This window comes from Setaria italica, chromosome IX (assembly GCF_000263155.2).
Source record: "Setaria italica strain Yugu1 chromosome IX, Setaria_italica_v2.0, whole genome shotgun sequence".
NCBI classification, from domain to species: domain Eukaryota; kingdom Viridiplantae; phylum Streptophyta; class Magnoliopsida; order Poales; family Poaceae; genus Setaria; species Setaria italica.
The window spans coordinates 16,016,703-16,033,200 of record NC_028458.1 but is presented as its reverse complement, the minus strand read 5'-3'; the positions used below and the strand labels follow the sequence as shown (position 1 = coordinate 16,033,200).

At 47.2% G+C, this 16,498-nt stretch overlaps 2 protein-coding genes across 2 annotated transcripts; one reads left to right on the top strand and one right to left on the bottom strand.

Moving 5' to 3' along the window:
- Positions 1-1,049: 1,049 nt before the first annotated feature.
- LOC101779186 (protein synthesis inhibitor II) lies at positions 1,050-2,093 on the bottom strand. The gene is made up of 2 exons (XM_004982766.2): positions 2,011-2,093; positions 1,050-1,930 (listed from the first exon to the last, which is right to left on the bottom strand). The coding sequence occupies exons 1-2, from the start codon at positions 2,088-2,090 to the stop codon at positions 1,117-1,119; spliced, it is 894 nt and encodes a 297-aa protein (XP_004982823.1). The 5' UTR covers positions 2,091-2,093; the 3' UTR covers positions 1,050-1,116.
- An 823-nt stretch (positions 2,094-2,916) lies between these two features.
- LOC111258439 lies at positions 2,917-10,861 on the top strand. The gene is made up of 6 exons (XM_022829687.1): positions 2,917-3,851; positions 8,093-8,217; positions 10,083-10,150; positions 10,212-10,280; positions 10,362-10,421; positions 10,703-10,861. Exons 1-6 carry the CDS (start codon positions 2,917-2,919, stop codon positions 10,859-10,861), a joined length of 1,416 nt encoding a protein of 471 aa, XP_022685422.1.
- Positions 10,862-16,498: the final 5,637 nt, after the last annotated feature.

Sequence of the window (16,498 nt, the reverse complement as noted above, 5' to 3'; positions counted from 1 at the left end):
ACGACGCACTCAATGCAGAACTTATGTGCGCAGTGGAGCTGCAGAGACCCTGGACAATGGACGAGAAAGACCGGTGATGGGTGAAATGGATGCAGGATGGCGAGGGAAGCTGTTGGTGCGAGGAATCGAACGGAGGCGGCCGGGATACGGTGAATTTAGCCGGCGGCAAGCTCTGCTCAAAGGAGCAATGGAGCTCTATTCTGGAGGTAGATGGGGGCTCTGTTCTGGAGGCAGGCCCAATTATGATGACGTGGCAAATATTGGGGGTAGTTATTGGCGTTCTGCTGTGGGTTGATATGTTTTTAGGGAAAGAAAATTTTAGCATAGCTTCTAGTACATCATTTTGGAAAGAATTTTTTAGGGAACCGTTAGAGTTGCTGAGCTTGGCCTAGAGGAGCAGGAAGACCTTGTTGCTGTCGTCCTCGGAGATCTGTTTCCCCTTTTATCCTTTTTTTTCCTGCTTAGCTGAGCTGCCCGCTGGATTATCTATCATCTATGATATGGAACATAAACATCAGGTAAACTAGAACAGATATAGATTTAAGGCATCCTATGTTACAGTAGATGTCGATGCTTGAGAAAGGGTAGTTCTAATTAAAGCTCCACCTTGAGACAATTTTATCTTTTTTTTTTGGATTTCAGACTTTACTGAAACTACTACTTGCTGGTATTTACTGTTTAGTGTAAATAGCATATTGTAATTTTTTTTTGCAAATTAGGTTCATGTACTTGCGTATGAGAAAATTTGGGACCTGTGCTTTTTTCTGTGAATGTGTGAGTTTTTCTTGCTGGATGAATCACTTTTGTGTGCATCGGTAGTAATCTGCTGGGAAAATTGCACGGGCCTGATAGATACCACGTGTTGCTCATCCGAAGGCTCTGTGCGTACCAGCGCTGAGCGGTTATACTGTAAAAGGAAAGTTGGGCTCGATTTGTTTACGATTGTGAACCGTGTTTCCAAATATAATAGGAAGATGGGGGACACAGGAGCAGGCAGGAATTTAACACATGTCGAAAATACCATCTCGATACTTTCTGCATATAGCGGTTACAAGTAGTACTACGGTACATTTATTTAAACTGTATGGTAAAGAAAATAAAGTCGTGTGCTTTTCACTACTCGGTGCACTGGCTGATAAGAATCGGCCAAATCTCGGCCAGCGCTTGTTCGGGGGTAGCGATGCCGAGGCCGACGGGAGGTTCCTTCTTCAACCCTTCTGCTTCGCGACTGTCCCATCTGGCCTTGTCGGCTCTCGTGTCCCAAATTCGAAGGGCACACGATATGTCACTCCAATGCACAACAAGTTTGGCTCCCCGCCAGCCGAGCGTGCCTGGACCACCATTCTCCCACAACTCATACATCCTTTGCCTGATAAATGGAAACCTTTGAGCTTCCATGAACGCTACTGTTAGCCTCGCTAATGCTAACTTGATCACGTGGTCAGGCGTTGTGCTTGGGTCGTACTCACTCAAGACAGCTATCGCGCTTAAGATTTCAGCTCTACTTATATCTAAATCTACTAAAAACTCCCAAGGTTCATGACCCGTCCCCGGCCCACCTCCAACGAGGCTTGCGTAGTTACTTTTAAAGCCTAAAACTGTCGACCCCGGAATCACGTACTCATGATCCTCATCTACTTGGAAACTGAACCACTCACCTTTCCGGTTGGTGAAGCCAGATAAATACAAATTATCGCTTCGAAAAGCTAAATTGGTGCTTTCAGTCCCCTCGCCCATTAGGAGAGGTATGAACCAGTGAAGAGGCTTGTTCTTGAGGTCTTGAACAGTGAGCTTTGGGTTCTCGTATTCCGCTAAATCGATCGGGTCCTTGTCGCGGTGGTCAAAGATCCAAGTCTTCATTGTCCCGAAGACCGACATGTACCCGTGGGTATCAAGATGGAAACTTGCGGTCGAACATGGCTCGTACCACCTGCATATGCAACAAGAAGGCAATTAAGCAACAATTCAGTCACGGAAACAAAGCACGTCTTGGGAGAAATTACTACTTACTCTTCTTCTCCTGCTCCCGATCCTGCTGCTACGTTGAGTACAAGCACCACAATAGCCAAAACAACTCTCGTGGCACCCATTGGTACTAATGTTCCCAGCTGAAAGGTGCAAAGCTGCATCCCTTTTTATCCAATGAGGGATGAAAAATTTGTGGCAGCAGGGCACCGCGGATGGCCGCGTTTCTGCCCCAACGGACGTTTTCTTCATGCGTCTCATGGCTTTAGCGTTTCGGGGTGGTAGGTTGGTGGCATGTGCCGCATGCAGGCATGCATTGCAAACAAAATAAAGTGAGCTAGCTAGTCACTCCAATGTGCCGCATTGCAGGCATGTGCCGCATGCAGGCATGCAGGACGACTCGCCACCGTGTGATCCCAAGCCGCTAGCTAGGATGGCGGCTTCCTCCTTTCACTGGAATGCGTTGAGCCATGGAGCTGTTGACATTTTACTTAAAACGGCAGCACGAAGCCTGATGTTGCATAGGATAGTAGTGCTCTTTGGTGTAGTCCATCTATATAATTTAACAATAAAAAAGACAACATATGATTCGAAAAAAAATAAAGACAATATATATAATCTCCTTCTTTGCTTCATAAACCAACACGAGTGTCACGCTCTTCGTGTCGACTACGGCCAGTCCGCGGCACCGAAAAGAAATTCCATTTCGAGGTCGGAGTCCGAAGTTGCAGCCTGGTACGAGTCGGATGGCCACCGGCTCCTAGCGGGCGCGTCATGCATATAGCGTTCCGCGCGTTAGCCTCCATCGACCTCGCCTACAACCGTGAGTTCTTGGCCTCGCCTACGAGCGATCGAGTTTTGTGCCATCTCGCCCGCCGGCCACTGATCAATCCCACAACTGCGCACATACTCTCGCTTGTTTGCTGGATCAGGACGTACGGCGATTCAAGGATGGCCGCACCTTTGCCAACGACGGCAACACTCTCCCCCGATATGTCTGCGGCGTCCCCCTGGGCGTCGTCTCTGCCGGAGGATCTGGTTCGCCTGGTAGCGTCGCGCTTGCTTGCCGGCGATCTGCTGGATTACGTCCGCTTCCGCGCCGTTTGTGCCCCATGGCGATCCAGCACGGCCTCCCCGCGCGGCCGCGGGGTCGTCGACCCACGCTTCCACCCGCGCCGCTGGATGATGCTTTCCGAGGGCGGCGGCCTCTACCCCGGCCACCCAAAGCTGCAGGGCTACGTCCGCTTCTTCAACCTCGACACGGGAGCCTTCGTCCGCGTCCACATGCCGCTGTTCGAGGACCACTGCGTTCTAGATTCTTTCAACGGCCTCCTCGTCCTGCAGCGGGACGACGACACCGCCATCCGCCTGCTCCACCCTTTCACCGGCGACATTCTTGACCTGCCACCACTCAAGACTCTCCTCCCGCAGATGCACGAGGTATTCCCACATTTATCCTCGCGAAAGAAGCTTCCGTATCTCAGATCCATCTCTACTGCTGCTACCTTCGCTGATGATGGTGTCGTCACCGTGATGCTTGCGCTCCGTACGACACGTCGTGTGGCCGTTGCTACCTCACAGGATCACCAATGGACTATGTCCACCTGGAACTATGTCATAAATTTTGCACCCTTCCCGTACCAGAGCAAGATTTACGTGGTGTATAATCTGGAGTTTGATCATTCAGCAAAGATTTTCCAAATAGACACACCCTTACCAGGTGAAGTGCTACAGCCACCGAAGCTGATCGTCAAGTGTACTGCAGATAAACTACGTGTGCCTGTCTTCTTGGTGGAGTGCGACTCGGAGGTCCTGGTGATAGGCCATAGTAAGGATCTCGCTTCCAAATTGCTAGTTTACAAGCTCGCAGATCTTGTCATGGAAAAGTATACCCCGGTGACAAGCATAGGAGATAAGGCCATTTTCTTACATCGGAGGAATCTTAGTGCCTCTGCCAAGGCATTGCCTACCCTTGTAGGTGGCACTATCATGTACTTCCATCCAAGGGAACATCAGCTTGTGCAATATCACCTTAGCAGCGGCTCCTGGTCGCCAGCCATGGATCAATGCAGCTTACGTGGCACAGAGCCGGGTCCATGCAGCTTCATCCAGCACGTCTATACCTGTTGCAGTTGTAAGCACTGGTATGTCGTAGTTGTCTCTCTACTCCCTACTTTGTTTCTCTTGCCATTTTTTGGGTCTGAATTTACAGTTCCTCATTTGATCTTGTAGTTTTATTTATGTGCTACTGAGGTATTAGCTGATTCTTCGCCTGTGCTTATGTGCTTTAATTACAGGAACAAAGGACTGATGTGTCGTTGGTGGAAATACCCTGCCGAATGGATTCGGTGGCCAGTGAAAGGGAAGCTCCGTCAAGGGGTTAGTTGCTTATCCATTGTTCACTTTGCTAAGTGCTTTGGTGTACAGACTTCTGTTTTTCTTCCAAAACCCGATGTGTTCTTTTATTCTTATCAGTTGATAGCTGAAACCAATATGTCGCCAATATATACAGCTCATGGATCTGACGCTTGCTTTTCTTGTCTTCTCTTTGCAGGCGTGAATAATTAACTCTCGCAGTGCAGAGCTGGAAGCTTGAACATTTTACCATTATAAAGCATCATTTAGATTATTTCTAATTTTTTTATAAGGTAGTGTTCCTTTTGAGCAACTAGTAACTATGCACGCGCGTTGCACGTGCCATGTGATCATTATGATGTAATGAAACAGTCTTTCTATATATGATTGGGAAAGATAGAAAAATCAATAACATTATATCAAAAGAAATTGCTGCCTTACATAGATTCAATCTGGTCTAAGCCAAATAATGTCTATCCTAGCGGGAGACAATTACACGAGCTGCTTTTCTTTCATTATGTCTGCATTGACCAGTTTGTCAGCAGGCCTCAGTAGCACCGGAGCCTCCAGCGGGAGGTCATGGGTTCGATCCCCAGTGGGGACGAATTCCTGCTGGTCTTGCAGGATTTAATCCTAGGTTATTGTGCACGCGGGCGTTTCCCGTGCAATAAGGGTTGTAGTCTCTCCAATCTTTTCTCTAGCGTGTGTATGGACACGCACGCGTGTGTGTGCGTGCGGTGTGAGTGTGGTGTGCGTGGTTGTGTGCGTCCTATATATGTACCCTCTCAAAAATAGATAGCACAGTGTGCGGGGCATGCTCCGAACTGCACCAACAGATTAGTTACAATTTGAACTAAAATTAGCTAATTTATTTCTAAGTCAAGTAGTTATATGATGTTCTGAACTCGAAGCAACATTAACTGATATTGACGGGAGAGGGAAGGCATTACCTGATTCTGATAGGTGTAAAATAGAACTTCTCAACTGTCACCAAATTGAAATACTCATCGCACCCAGTGATAAAATTTTTTGGGTGCAAACATTTTTCGATAGTGCATACTTTGGTCATATCCAGCGGCGGAGGCCCCCCCTCCCCAATGCCCCCCTACAAATTTTGAGGAAGAAGAAGGGAAGGGAGGAAGAATAAGAGGAAATAAGCCCCCCTAATGTGTGATCTTGGATCCACCGTATCTGCCTAATCTAAAATCAAATAAGTAATTGCCACAGTAGTTTATTTTATGAGAAACATGTTGTACGTGGTAGCCTTGCACTAGGAGAAAAACAACCTTCCATCCTCAATAAAAAACTCGGTTGTTTTTGACCCGGGACTGAAGATGTTTTAGTCCCCATTGGTATTACCAACCGGGACTAAAGATGATCCTTCGTCCTTGGAGACACCTTTAGTCCCGACTAGTAACACCAACCAGGGGTAATAGTGATCCTTTAGTCCCGGTTGGTATTAGAAATCCTGACTAAAGCCTCCAGGCTTTAGTCCCGGTTGGAAATACCAACAGGGACTAAAGGACCTTTAGTCCCAGTTGGTGTTACCAACCAGGACTAAAGGGTCCCCCACGAGTTACTACAAAAGGGTTGCATCCCCTACTCCGTCAGATGTGCTGTGAAGGTGAGATGGTAAGGAAGCTACGCGTAAGGTTTGAGGTCGTGGGTTTGAATCCCACGCACCGCACACCTGCATATTTCGCGTGAAAAATCGTGTGACTTATAACTCCCAGGAATAATGAACCTCAAAGCATCTTGACATGCCCACTGTAGGTCTTCAACCACCAATCTGGCATGTCGTCCTCCCTTCACGCATCAGTCAAATAGCCAACACACCAAAAATATAAGCCACTAATGTCGTTGTGAAATAAATTCATCCGAATCTGCCTAAATCACCATGTTCCTCAGAGGTTTACACTGAACTCCTGCTAAACAAGGGAGATATATAATTTATGAATTGCTTCACTTGTATGGAAAGAAGTGGAATACTTTCTTATTGTGCAAAAAAGTTATGAAAAGAAGTAACTTGGTTAAAATTATCACCTAGGGCACATAACACTAGTAGAGAATTGGCTTTTGATGCGTCCCCTTTTGTCCCGGTTTAAAGTTGGCCTGGGACAAAAAGTTCACCAACCGGGACTAAAGCTCGGTCACTGGTGGGGGGGCTCACCAACCGGGATAAAAGACCCCCCACTTTTATCCCGGTTGGTAACACCAACCGCCAACCAGGATAAAAGGGTCGAGAGCCTTTTATCCCGGTTTGTAATACCAACCGGGATAAAAGGGGGTCTTTTATCCCGATTGGTGTTTCAAACCGGGATAAAAGGGTCCCCAATGAAATCTGGCGCTAAAAATCAGCCGATGGCCTTCAGCGTCGGACACACGACCCGGGAGAATCTGCTTACCTCCTGTTCGGGTGATCGCCCTGGTGCGGTTCGCACGGCGTGCCAGTCAATCTGACCTGTTGATTGACAAGGAAAGAAATGTATTAAATTCCAGGGGTTTCGATCGGCTGAAGTTCCAATCTGTCTCGAAAAGCGTATTAGCGAATCGGCCGATTTGCTATGAAGATGACCAGTTATAGGACAGCCGATAATCACGTAGCGATTATGAAGAAATTACCAAAGTAGGTTAAATAACGCTACAAATGCAACACTTGAAATAGATCTAATCGGCTATGTAATGATGAACAGGAATAGCAATAATAAAGCCGACAGTTCAAACCTCAAGCTGGATAACTGGTGATAAAACTAGAACAATAGATAAAACCTATAATTCTAGTAAATATCGATAACTGGTGAATAAATCTAAATGAAACGACAGCGATACGCCTGAAGTTAAAGCTTAGATATTATTCGATAAACGGAACTTACAGAATCGGCCGGAGATCGTGTCAATGCAGCCCTACCAACCCGTACGAACTCGTGAAAGAAAAAGAAGTATTGGCAAAGTCACCGCCTTGAAAGTAAAGTACAATGAAAAAGTAGATTGTTTGTATTGATTGATGTGTTTTTTACAAATCTCTAAAGATGGCTATTTATAGCCTGTTACAACCAATTTCCTAACCGATTAGGATCTATCTCTAGTTTTAAATGAAAATGAATATTTACAAATACAACTCGTATCGGAGTTGTTATTATACCCCACGAGCCAAACTTTCTCTATATTCTCTGTCTGATCCACTTTAAGCCCATATTAGCCCAACCGCTCCAGCCTTCCAATCGGCCGATCTGTACCAACTCCGTCCGCCAAAACACTATAGCGCCAATCGGGCAATTCCCAACTGTAGCACCAATCGGCCGATTCCCAGTCGTGACCTTTTAATCTGCCGCATCGACCATTCCTTTCTTCCCTTGACGCCGATCCCATACGTGTCAAAACTTGGCGTCAACACATGCCCCCCAGTTTCGGAGTAAAACATGACTTTTACTTCGAAATTCTTTTTTAACTTCTCCTCTGAAATGAACGCGGCAAAAATCTCCTTCCGTTTCGCAGTCTTCTACTTGATGATTACAATCTTTTTGAAACGGGCGCCTGAGACAACCGCTCCCCCAAAATTCGTGTAGACAGCGCGGTAAAAATCTCGCCTTTACCCCTTCTCTCAGACCGTCTTTAAATACTGGTCACGCCCTGCCGCTTCTCCTTCACAAGCCCAGTAACTTCCTTCCCGGCGCATCAGTTTCCATCTTCTCTCGACACCCTTTTGGCTTCCAACTGCATTCTCCGACGATCCTCTTTTCATCTACATTCCACCCCATCTCCTCAATGGCAGCACCATCAGCAACTCCTCCAGCAACAGAGGCTCCGCCAGCAGCTCCATCAGCGGCGGCAGCAGCTCCATTGGCGACAGAGGCTCCGTCGGCAACTCCATCGGCGACAATGAGCTTTATCCCGGAGGTAAGCATCCGAAACTCTTCTTCTCTTTTTTTTACCGCCCATACATTTTTTAGATCCATTCTTAGTTCTTCACTTTTTACCTTTTTTTAGGCAGTCAGACACCAAATTACTATTCGCCTTTCTGAAGCTCCTAGTCTCATCTGCTTAGGACCTATGGGGAACCCAGACCCAACCGATATGATTAATTTAGAGACCTAGAGAATTCCATTTAAACAATCACCCATGGATTTGGACTAGTGGTCAGGCACCTTTAGATCTTGGCTGAATGAAACCGCCAGCTGGAAGGAGTGGTACCAAAGAATGGCCAACTCCAAGAGAGTTCAATGGGATGCAAAGAAAATCAGCCAGTGCATCAACTTATCCTTATCCCAGATGGAAAAGAATGAACCCTTGGTGATAACAGCTTCTTATTTCTGGTCTGACGCACTTAATGTGTTTCTTTTTGGACATGGACTCATGACCCCAACCCTGGCCGATGTTGTGATGTTGACCGGCCTTAACATTTCTTCCCCCAATACTCCCTTCAATTATCTGGTCAAGCCGACCCATCGGTTGGAAATAAAAGGAATCGACGGGTGGAAGGGGTACATCAACATGAACACGAGGACCGGGATAATTCAAGAGAGAGAATACACGGCCTTCTTGATGATGTGGCTAGAGAAACATCTTTTCTGCGGTAGGGCAGTCGGCCCTTCCTCCAACACACAAGCCCTGGCCGAAGCCCTGTCAAGAGGAGCAAATGTTCCTTTAGGAAAACACTTATTGGGATCGGCCTACCATATGATGCACCACATCGGCGTCAAGCTGTCAAGGGGGAGCTGATTAGTAACCTTGGTGGCCCCTGGTGGTTCATCACCCTCTAGCTTAATTTGTATATGAGCAAGATCTCACAGCAGCGGATAGAGATCATGATGTTCCCCAATATTGAGTCAGAGGAAAACCCCACCGTACGGTGTCGATGCACCTCTTTCGGCGAAGCAGCGTCAGCCTTCCCTGGTTGCCAGCTCACCGCCATCCAAACAGCTGAGTATTTCAGATGTTTTTACAACGGCTTTAGTGAAGAACCCACCAGCTGGTACCCGTATCAGAGAACAGAACCACTTTTTGAGCTTCTGTTCTGTTATGACTCGACGTCCAACAATTTTGATAACGATCTCACGGATGCCTTGATCAAGCCAGGGATCTTACCAGCAAACTTCTTCTCCGGGAAGGATTCGCCGACCTATGAGTTTTACAATCCTTCAGCCGCGGCACGGCAATTCAGCCTTGGTCAGCTGCCGATTCAGGTTTACTTTGCGGGCCGTGCACAATTTCGAGATGCGCTTACTAAGGGCTTCGACTATAGTCAGCTATGCGACTTAGTGCCCGATTCCAGCACCATTGATCTGACCGATTGGATAGTGGCACCTTTTGCTGTCCAACAATTCAAACTATGGTGGGCAGAATGGAAACAACATCTCTTTTGTGCATCTCCTGCGATATACTGCAACAATCTGGACCCTGACAACATTGACCCTAATGCAGCGGTACTACTCTTTCCTCAGCCGATTTCAATGTCGTTTCCTTTTTATACTACAAATTTGCCACTAACTCTTGTTTTCTTTTATAGTCCGAGAGTCGACTTCCTCCCACACGCAGCCGAAGTGGCAGGCTGATAGAGAATCGCTATCCATACACACACTTCCCACTCATCGGCTATCATGCCCCAACTATCAATGACATCACCACCGGCCGATCAAAACAGACACTGAAGAAGACTTCAAAGAAGACGAGCCGCCGAGTGCGTGCCCGCATAGAATCTGCCGATCAGTCGGTGGCGGCAACGGCTGAATCTTTGGCTGCGCCGATTCTTCCGATCATTGAAGAAGTTGACCCCCAGGCTGCTACAAAAGCTGGAGCGGCCGCTGCATCATTGCTAGTAGAAGTTGTTCAGGTAACCTCGTATTCACATCCTTCTAAGTATTCTGTCAATATTAATTTCTTCTTTCTGTCAGGCCGTGCAAGTTGCTCCAGTGCAATCTCCGCAGCAATTAGCCACACCCCAAGCAGAAATCGGAGCGCCAGTAATTCCTCCTACCGAGGTAGAGAATCCCTTAACTCAATTTTTTGATACTTAACCAAAAGCTTAACCGATTTTGATGCAGGCTACCCTGGGCACATCAATTGTACCCTTCCAACAATCATCGGCCGAGCAACCCACAGAGGTATGACAGTCGTCATATGCCGTCAGCCTTTATCATTGTATTACACTTATAAAAATCCGCTTCTCGTACCTTTCCAGGAGGCCGACCCGAGCAGGGCACCAATAATCGTCGAATCTTCCTCCTCTGATGAACCGATCACGTCAGTTCTCGAGTCGAGGGTAGCACTCCCGCAGACGCAAGCAGAAGAAATCCGTCCCAAAGAGGTAAGAGACTTGTCACCCGAATCGGCCGATTTCCCATTACCGTCGGCTAATCTGTATTTATTTTTTATTCTTTCGCAGGAACAAGATGCCCCCAATAACAGTCTCTTCTCTTTCGCGGTCACACTTTCCGATGATGAGGAGGTTGCTTCCCGTCAAGTCACACTGAGCTCAATCACCGACGACGTCCGTGCCAAGCTTGAGAGCATACGGATCCTCCTCCAACAAGATATCGGCTGATTAGTGGAAGACGCCTCGCCGATTCAGTAGCTCTTTAGCGATATCAGAGATCGAGTTCCCAAGGAGGCAGAGGAAGCTCTGGCACCCGCCGCATACATCGAGTTAATGCGGGTTCCAGTGTTCAGGGCCTTGCACCACATGGCCGATCACGCCAAACTAGCAAAAGCCCACGAGAAGGAAGACTCTTACAAGCATCAAGCTTAAGAGGTACATCACCGAATCAATTTCCTTGAAAGCTCTTGCCCAGATATCGTTGGTGCTATAGATCGCCTTAAACGGTGAAGGGCAGAGCTTGCCAAGGAGATGGAGCAGGTGACCAAGGCCATAGCTGTCGAATAGAAGAGACTTCAAGACCTCTCATCTGTCATTGCCGAGCTGAAGCAAGAGAGGCAGAACCTGGCCCACGAAGCAATCAAGCTCCATCGCCATATGCCAGAAGTCCCTCGGTCAGCTGATCACGACTAGAGGACTTTAGACTCGGCCGATCAGGTTAGGCAGCGAGCGATTGTGGCTATTAATGCCCTCCTTGGATGAACTGCAAAAGTACTAGACGCTCTGTAAAAACATTAATGTCTTTTGACCATTGACGTGTGGATCCAATCCTGAACCGTCCTTCGTGGCGGCCTTTCATTTATTACCCCTTTTACTCTGATAGGACACATCTTACCAAACTCTCGCCCCTTTTCCTTCTATAAGTATGAGGCCACGTATTGTTTCCAAAGGCATTCGCATTGCTCGTCCTCTCCTCCTCTAGTAGTTCATACCATCAAACTATTCGCCAAGATGTCTTCTTCGTCTTCTTCGTTCTCTTCCTTCTTCGTCAACCATGTACGAAATCTTCCTCCGTCCTCTATTCCCTCGTCTAACATTTTGATCAATCTATCTATGAGCAGTTGTTCGATGATTTTTTCAGCCCAGACGCCTTAGATCTAACTTAGAACGGGCGATCGAGATCATGCACTCCGATGAACCATTGTCGCAGGCGGACAAAGATCTAATCAGGGCCCATCGTGAAGAACTCAGGGATCATGTTCCCATTGAAGTCCAGAAGATCTAGGACCATATCGACGCCAATTGCTCCAGGCGGCCGCCAACTGAAAGGAGTCATCCACTCCCTCGTCCAGTCGCCCTTGAAGATGCCGCAGTGGGAACGTCTCGACCACCTCTTGACAGGAGCCACCCCCTTCCTCATCAAATCGAGGTCGAAGCCGTGATGGAGGACCTTGAGGAAAAGAGCATCCGCCTCTTGATAGAATTAGGTCGGGTCGAGAGGGAGATTAAGAAAAAGAGTGGTCAATAAATGAGTTGGTACTTTTTGTTCTAAGGGCGACTTGTACCGTGTCGGCCATGTACCCCGTCATTTGTACCGAATAATAAATTGGCCAGATCAGGCGAATGTTTCGTTCTTAAGGCGATGTTTATCTTTGCATCGGCTATACCAACAGGAGCCAATAAGATTCGGCCACGTCATATTGACGCACCCTATTCTCAGTTACGCATCCACCCATATACTAGGATAGTATCTTTTCAGATATCTCCCGTTCAAGGCTCTCGTGAATTCCTCTCCTTCGATAGTTTTCAGTATATATGCATTTCCCGGAGCACATCGGCCGATTTTATACAGCCCTTCCCAAGTGGGCGACCATTTCCCGAACTTGGGATCCTTAGACCCTATCGGCAGCACCAACTTTCATACCAAATCTCCTTGGGAGAATTGTTTGACCTTGACCTTCTTATCGTACCACCTAGCCACCCTTTTCTTGTTTTCTTCAATGCTGATCAGGGCCCTTAATCGCTGACTTGCCAAATCGTCGAGCTCTCCCTTCATGAGGAGGGAATAGTCATCGGCCGTCAACTGATCTTGAAGTGATGTGCGCCTTGACCCCGTCCTTAATTCCCAAGGCAATACCACCTTGTGACCATATACCAATTGATAAGGAGATATTTTAGTGGCCCCGTGACAGGCCATCCTGTAAGCCCATAAAGCTTCGGTCAAACATAAGTGCCACTTTTTAGGTTGTTCCTCTATTTTTCTCTTGATCAACTTGATTATCCCCTTATTGGACGATTCGGCTTGGCCGTTAGCTTGAGCATAATACGGAGAAGAATTCAACAACTTAATTCCCATATCGGCAGTGAACTCCTCAAACTCTCCCAAAGTGAACATCGTTCCTTGATCAGTTGTGATGGTTTGAGGGATACCGAACCGATAAACAATGTAGTCTCTTACGAAATAGACCATGGCGGCCGATGTTACGGCCTTCAACGGAATTGCCTCCACCCATTTGGTAAAGTAGTCAGTGGCTACTAATATAAACTTGTGTCCCTTGCTTGATGGAGGATAAATTTGTTCGATGAGGTCTATTCCCCAACCCCTAAACGGCCATGGTTTGATTATCAGATTCATAGCCGATGCTGGCGCACGTTGCACGTTGCCAAACTTTTGACAGTCCTAACACCTTTTATAATACTTAAGGCAGTCTTTGAGTATCATCGGCCAATAGTACCCGTTATTTCTAATCATCCAGTTCATCTTATGAGCCAATTGGTGAGCTCCGCACACACCTTCGTGGATTTCTCCCATCATGATCTTTGCTTCTTCCATTCCCAAACATTTGAGCAGAACTCCATCAATCATTCGGTAAAACACATCATCCTCGAGTAGCACATACTTTGTGGCTTGAAAGCGCACTCGCCGATCCACTTGCTTGGACGGATCTTTCAAGTAATCGGCGATCTCCTTTCGCCAACCATCGGTCGCGAGTTCCAGAGTCATGGCGCCTTGAATCGACCGATACTCGGATACGTGTTGGGCAAGCCTGTTGGCCTCTTCATTATAGTTTCTGGGAATATGCTCAATAACCGCGGACTTGAATTCTTTTAAAAGCTGGAGGCAATCTTCGTAGTAAATCCTTAAAATGTCATCTTTACATTCAAATCTCCCCATTAATTGGTCTACGATGAGCATGGAGTCCCCAAAAATTTCCACAGCATCGGCTTTGATCTCTCCCAATAATTGAATACCTTTCAGGACAGCTCGGTATTCCGCCTGGTTATTGGTTGCGGATGCTTCTATCGGCAGAGAGAAATCATAACTTGCCCCCCGAGACGATATGAGGACGATGCCGATACCTGACCCGGCCCCACACGAAGAACCATCAAAGTATAGAGTCCACGGAACTGGTTCCACGACAGCGACTTCTGGTCCACAATGCTGAGCTACGAAATCGGCCATGACTTGACCTTTAACAGCTTTGGCCGATTCGTACCTTAGGTCAAACTCTCATAGAGCTTGGATACACTTTCCAATTCGTCCTTTCAAAATTGGCAACGACAGCATGTACTTTACTATGTCATCTTTGCACACGACTATGCATTCTGCCGATAATAGGTAGTGCCTGAGCTTGGTGCATGAGAAATAAAGACATAGGCATAGCCGTTCTATCGGGAAATATCTTGTCTCGACGTTCAGAAGTCTTCTGCTAACATAATATATTACCCGTTCTTTTCCTTCAAACTCCTGTACTAGTGTCGATCTGATAGCCCGTTCATCGGCCGATAAGCATAGTCTGAACGGCTTGTTAGCTTGCGGCGGGACTAATACAGGTGGCGAAATCATATATTGCTTGATGTCTTCCAACGCTTTTCGCTGTTCTTCTCCCCACACGAATTCCTGATCGGGTTTCAACTTCAACAAAGGAGTGAAAGCTTGAATACGTCCAGACAAATTGGATATAAATCTTCTGATGAAGTTGACTTTGCCGATTAGGGACTGCAGCTCAATTTTATTCTGTGGGGCTACAACCTTATTGATGGTGGCTATGATCTTCCATTTGACTTCTATTCCATGCACGTGTACCATGAATCCTAGGAATTGTCCAGCTGACACGCCGAATGTGCACTTGTTCGGGTTCATTTTCAAACCATGCTTCCTCGTGCACTCCAACACCTCTCGCAAGTCGGCCAGATGTTCTTTATGTCCTTTTGACTTGACCACGACGTCATTGATGTAGATTTCCACGAGTGCGCCAATAAGCTTGTGAAATATTTAATTCATGGCCCGTTGATATGTGGCGCCGGTGTTCTTTAATCCAAAGGTCATTACTACCCACTCGAATAAACCGAGGTGGCCCGGACACCTGAAAGCTGTTTTCAAAATATCTTCTTCGGCCATTAATATTTGATTGTAACCAACATTACCATCCATGAAACTGATGACTTTATGTCTCGCGGCGGCATCTATCAATACATCAGCTGTCGGCATTGGATACCCATCCATCGGCATGGCCTGATTAAGGTTCCTAAAGTCAATGCATACGCGCAGCTTTCCATTTTTCTTGTATACGGGTACAATATTAGAGATCCACTCGGCGTAACGGCACTGTCGAATAAATTTCGCTTCAATCAGTCTTGTAATCTCGGCCTTTATATCAGGTAGAATTTTAGCATTGCATCATCGTGCGGGCTGCTGATACGGCCGATATCCTGGTTTTATAGGCAACCGGTGTTCAACAATGGACCGGTCTAGGCCAGGCATCTCATGGTATTCCCAAGCAAAACAATCTTTAAATTCTTTTAATAAATTTGTCAATTTACACTTGTACTCGGGATCCAGGTTAGCACTAATGTACGTCGGCCTTGGTTTGGTGCCATCACCTAAATCTACCATCTCCAACGAATCGGCCGACGTAAACCCGTATCCCAGCTTCCCATTTTCTCGGACGAATTGATCCATTTAATCTAAATCTTCAGAGCCGACTGCTCGGATCGGCTGTAGTCTAAAATCGGACACTCTGAGAAAATCGGTGTCCCAAGTTCTACCGGATATGCACTTGATGTGCTCGCAGCTCCACAGTTGTGTATCGGCCGCAGCAATACTGTAGGCGGAATCAGCGGTGACTATCTCGATGTTGTCGCCGACCCATTGTACGAGGCATTGGTGCATTGTTGACGGGACGCAGCAATTCGCGTGCATCCAATCGCGACCGAGCAACATGTTGTAGGACCCTTTGCTATTAATAATAAATAAAGTAGTAGGAAGGGTCTTACTGCCGATGGTAGGGTCAACGCAGAGCACCCCACGGGCGGGAGACACGTTGCCTTCGAAGTCTTTGAGCATCATGTCCGTCTTGGTCAGATCCTCATTGCTTTTGCCCAACTTCCGGAACATGGCATACGGTATGATGTTGACTGCAGTGCCTCCATCTACTAGTAACCTGGTGACAAGTCGACCGTTGACGTGTCCTTTGAGGAATAGGGCCTTGAGGTGTTGCCGTTTTTCATCTTCGGGTTTCTCAAAAGTGGTTGTCATTGGCTCCAAAGCCAATTGCATCATCTGTTCCTCCATCCTCGTCGTGTCGTCTCGATCGGCGGGAGCCATGAACTCCATCAACAAGATGAACACCATGCTGACATCAGCTGCCGATTCCTGTTTGTCGCCTTCTTCATTGTTGTTTCTTTTGGGGCGCCAGACTCGAGACCTGTCATCTTTCTTGTCCAGCATCTACCTCTGCTCTTCTTCTTGTTGTTCCCACTGGCGCAGACGTTGGATCCTTCATTTTTGGGATTAGGTCAATCCAGCAAAGCACCACCTGGGGTTCACCGGTTTGACCGGCAGTCTGGCGCGCTCCCAGTCTG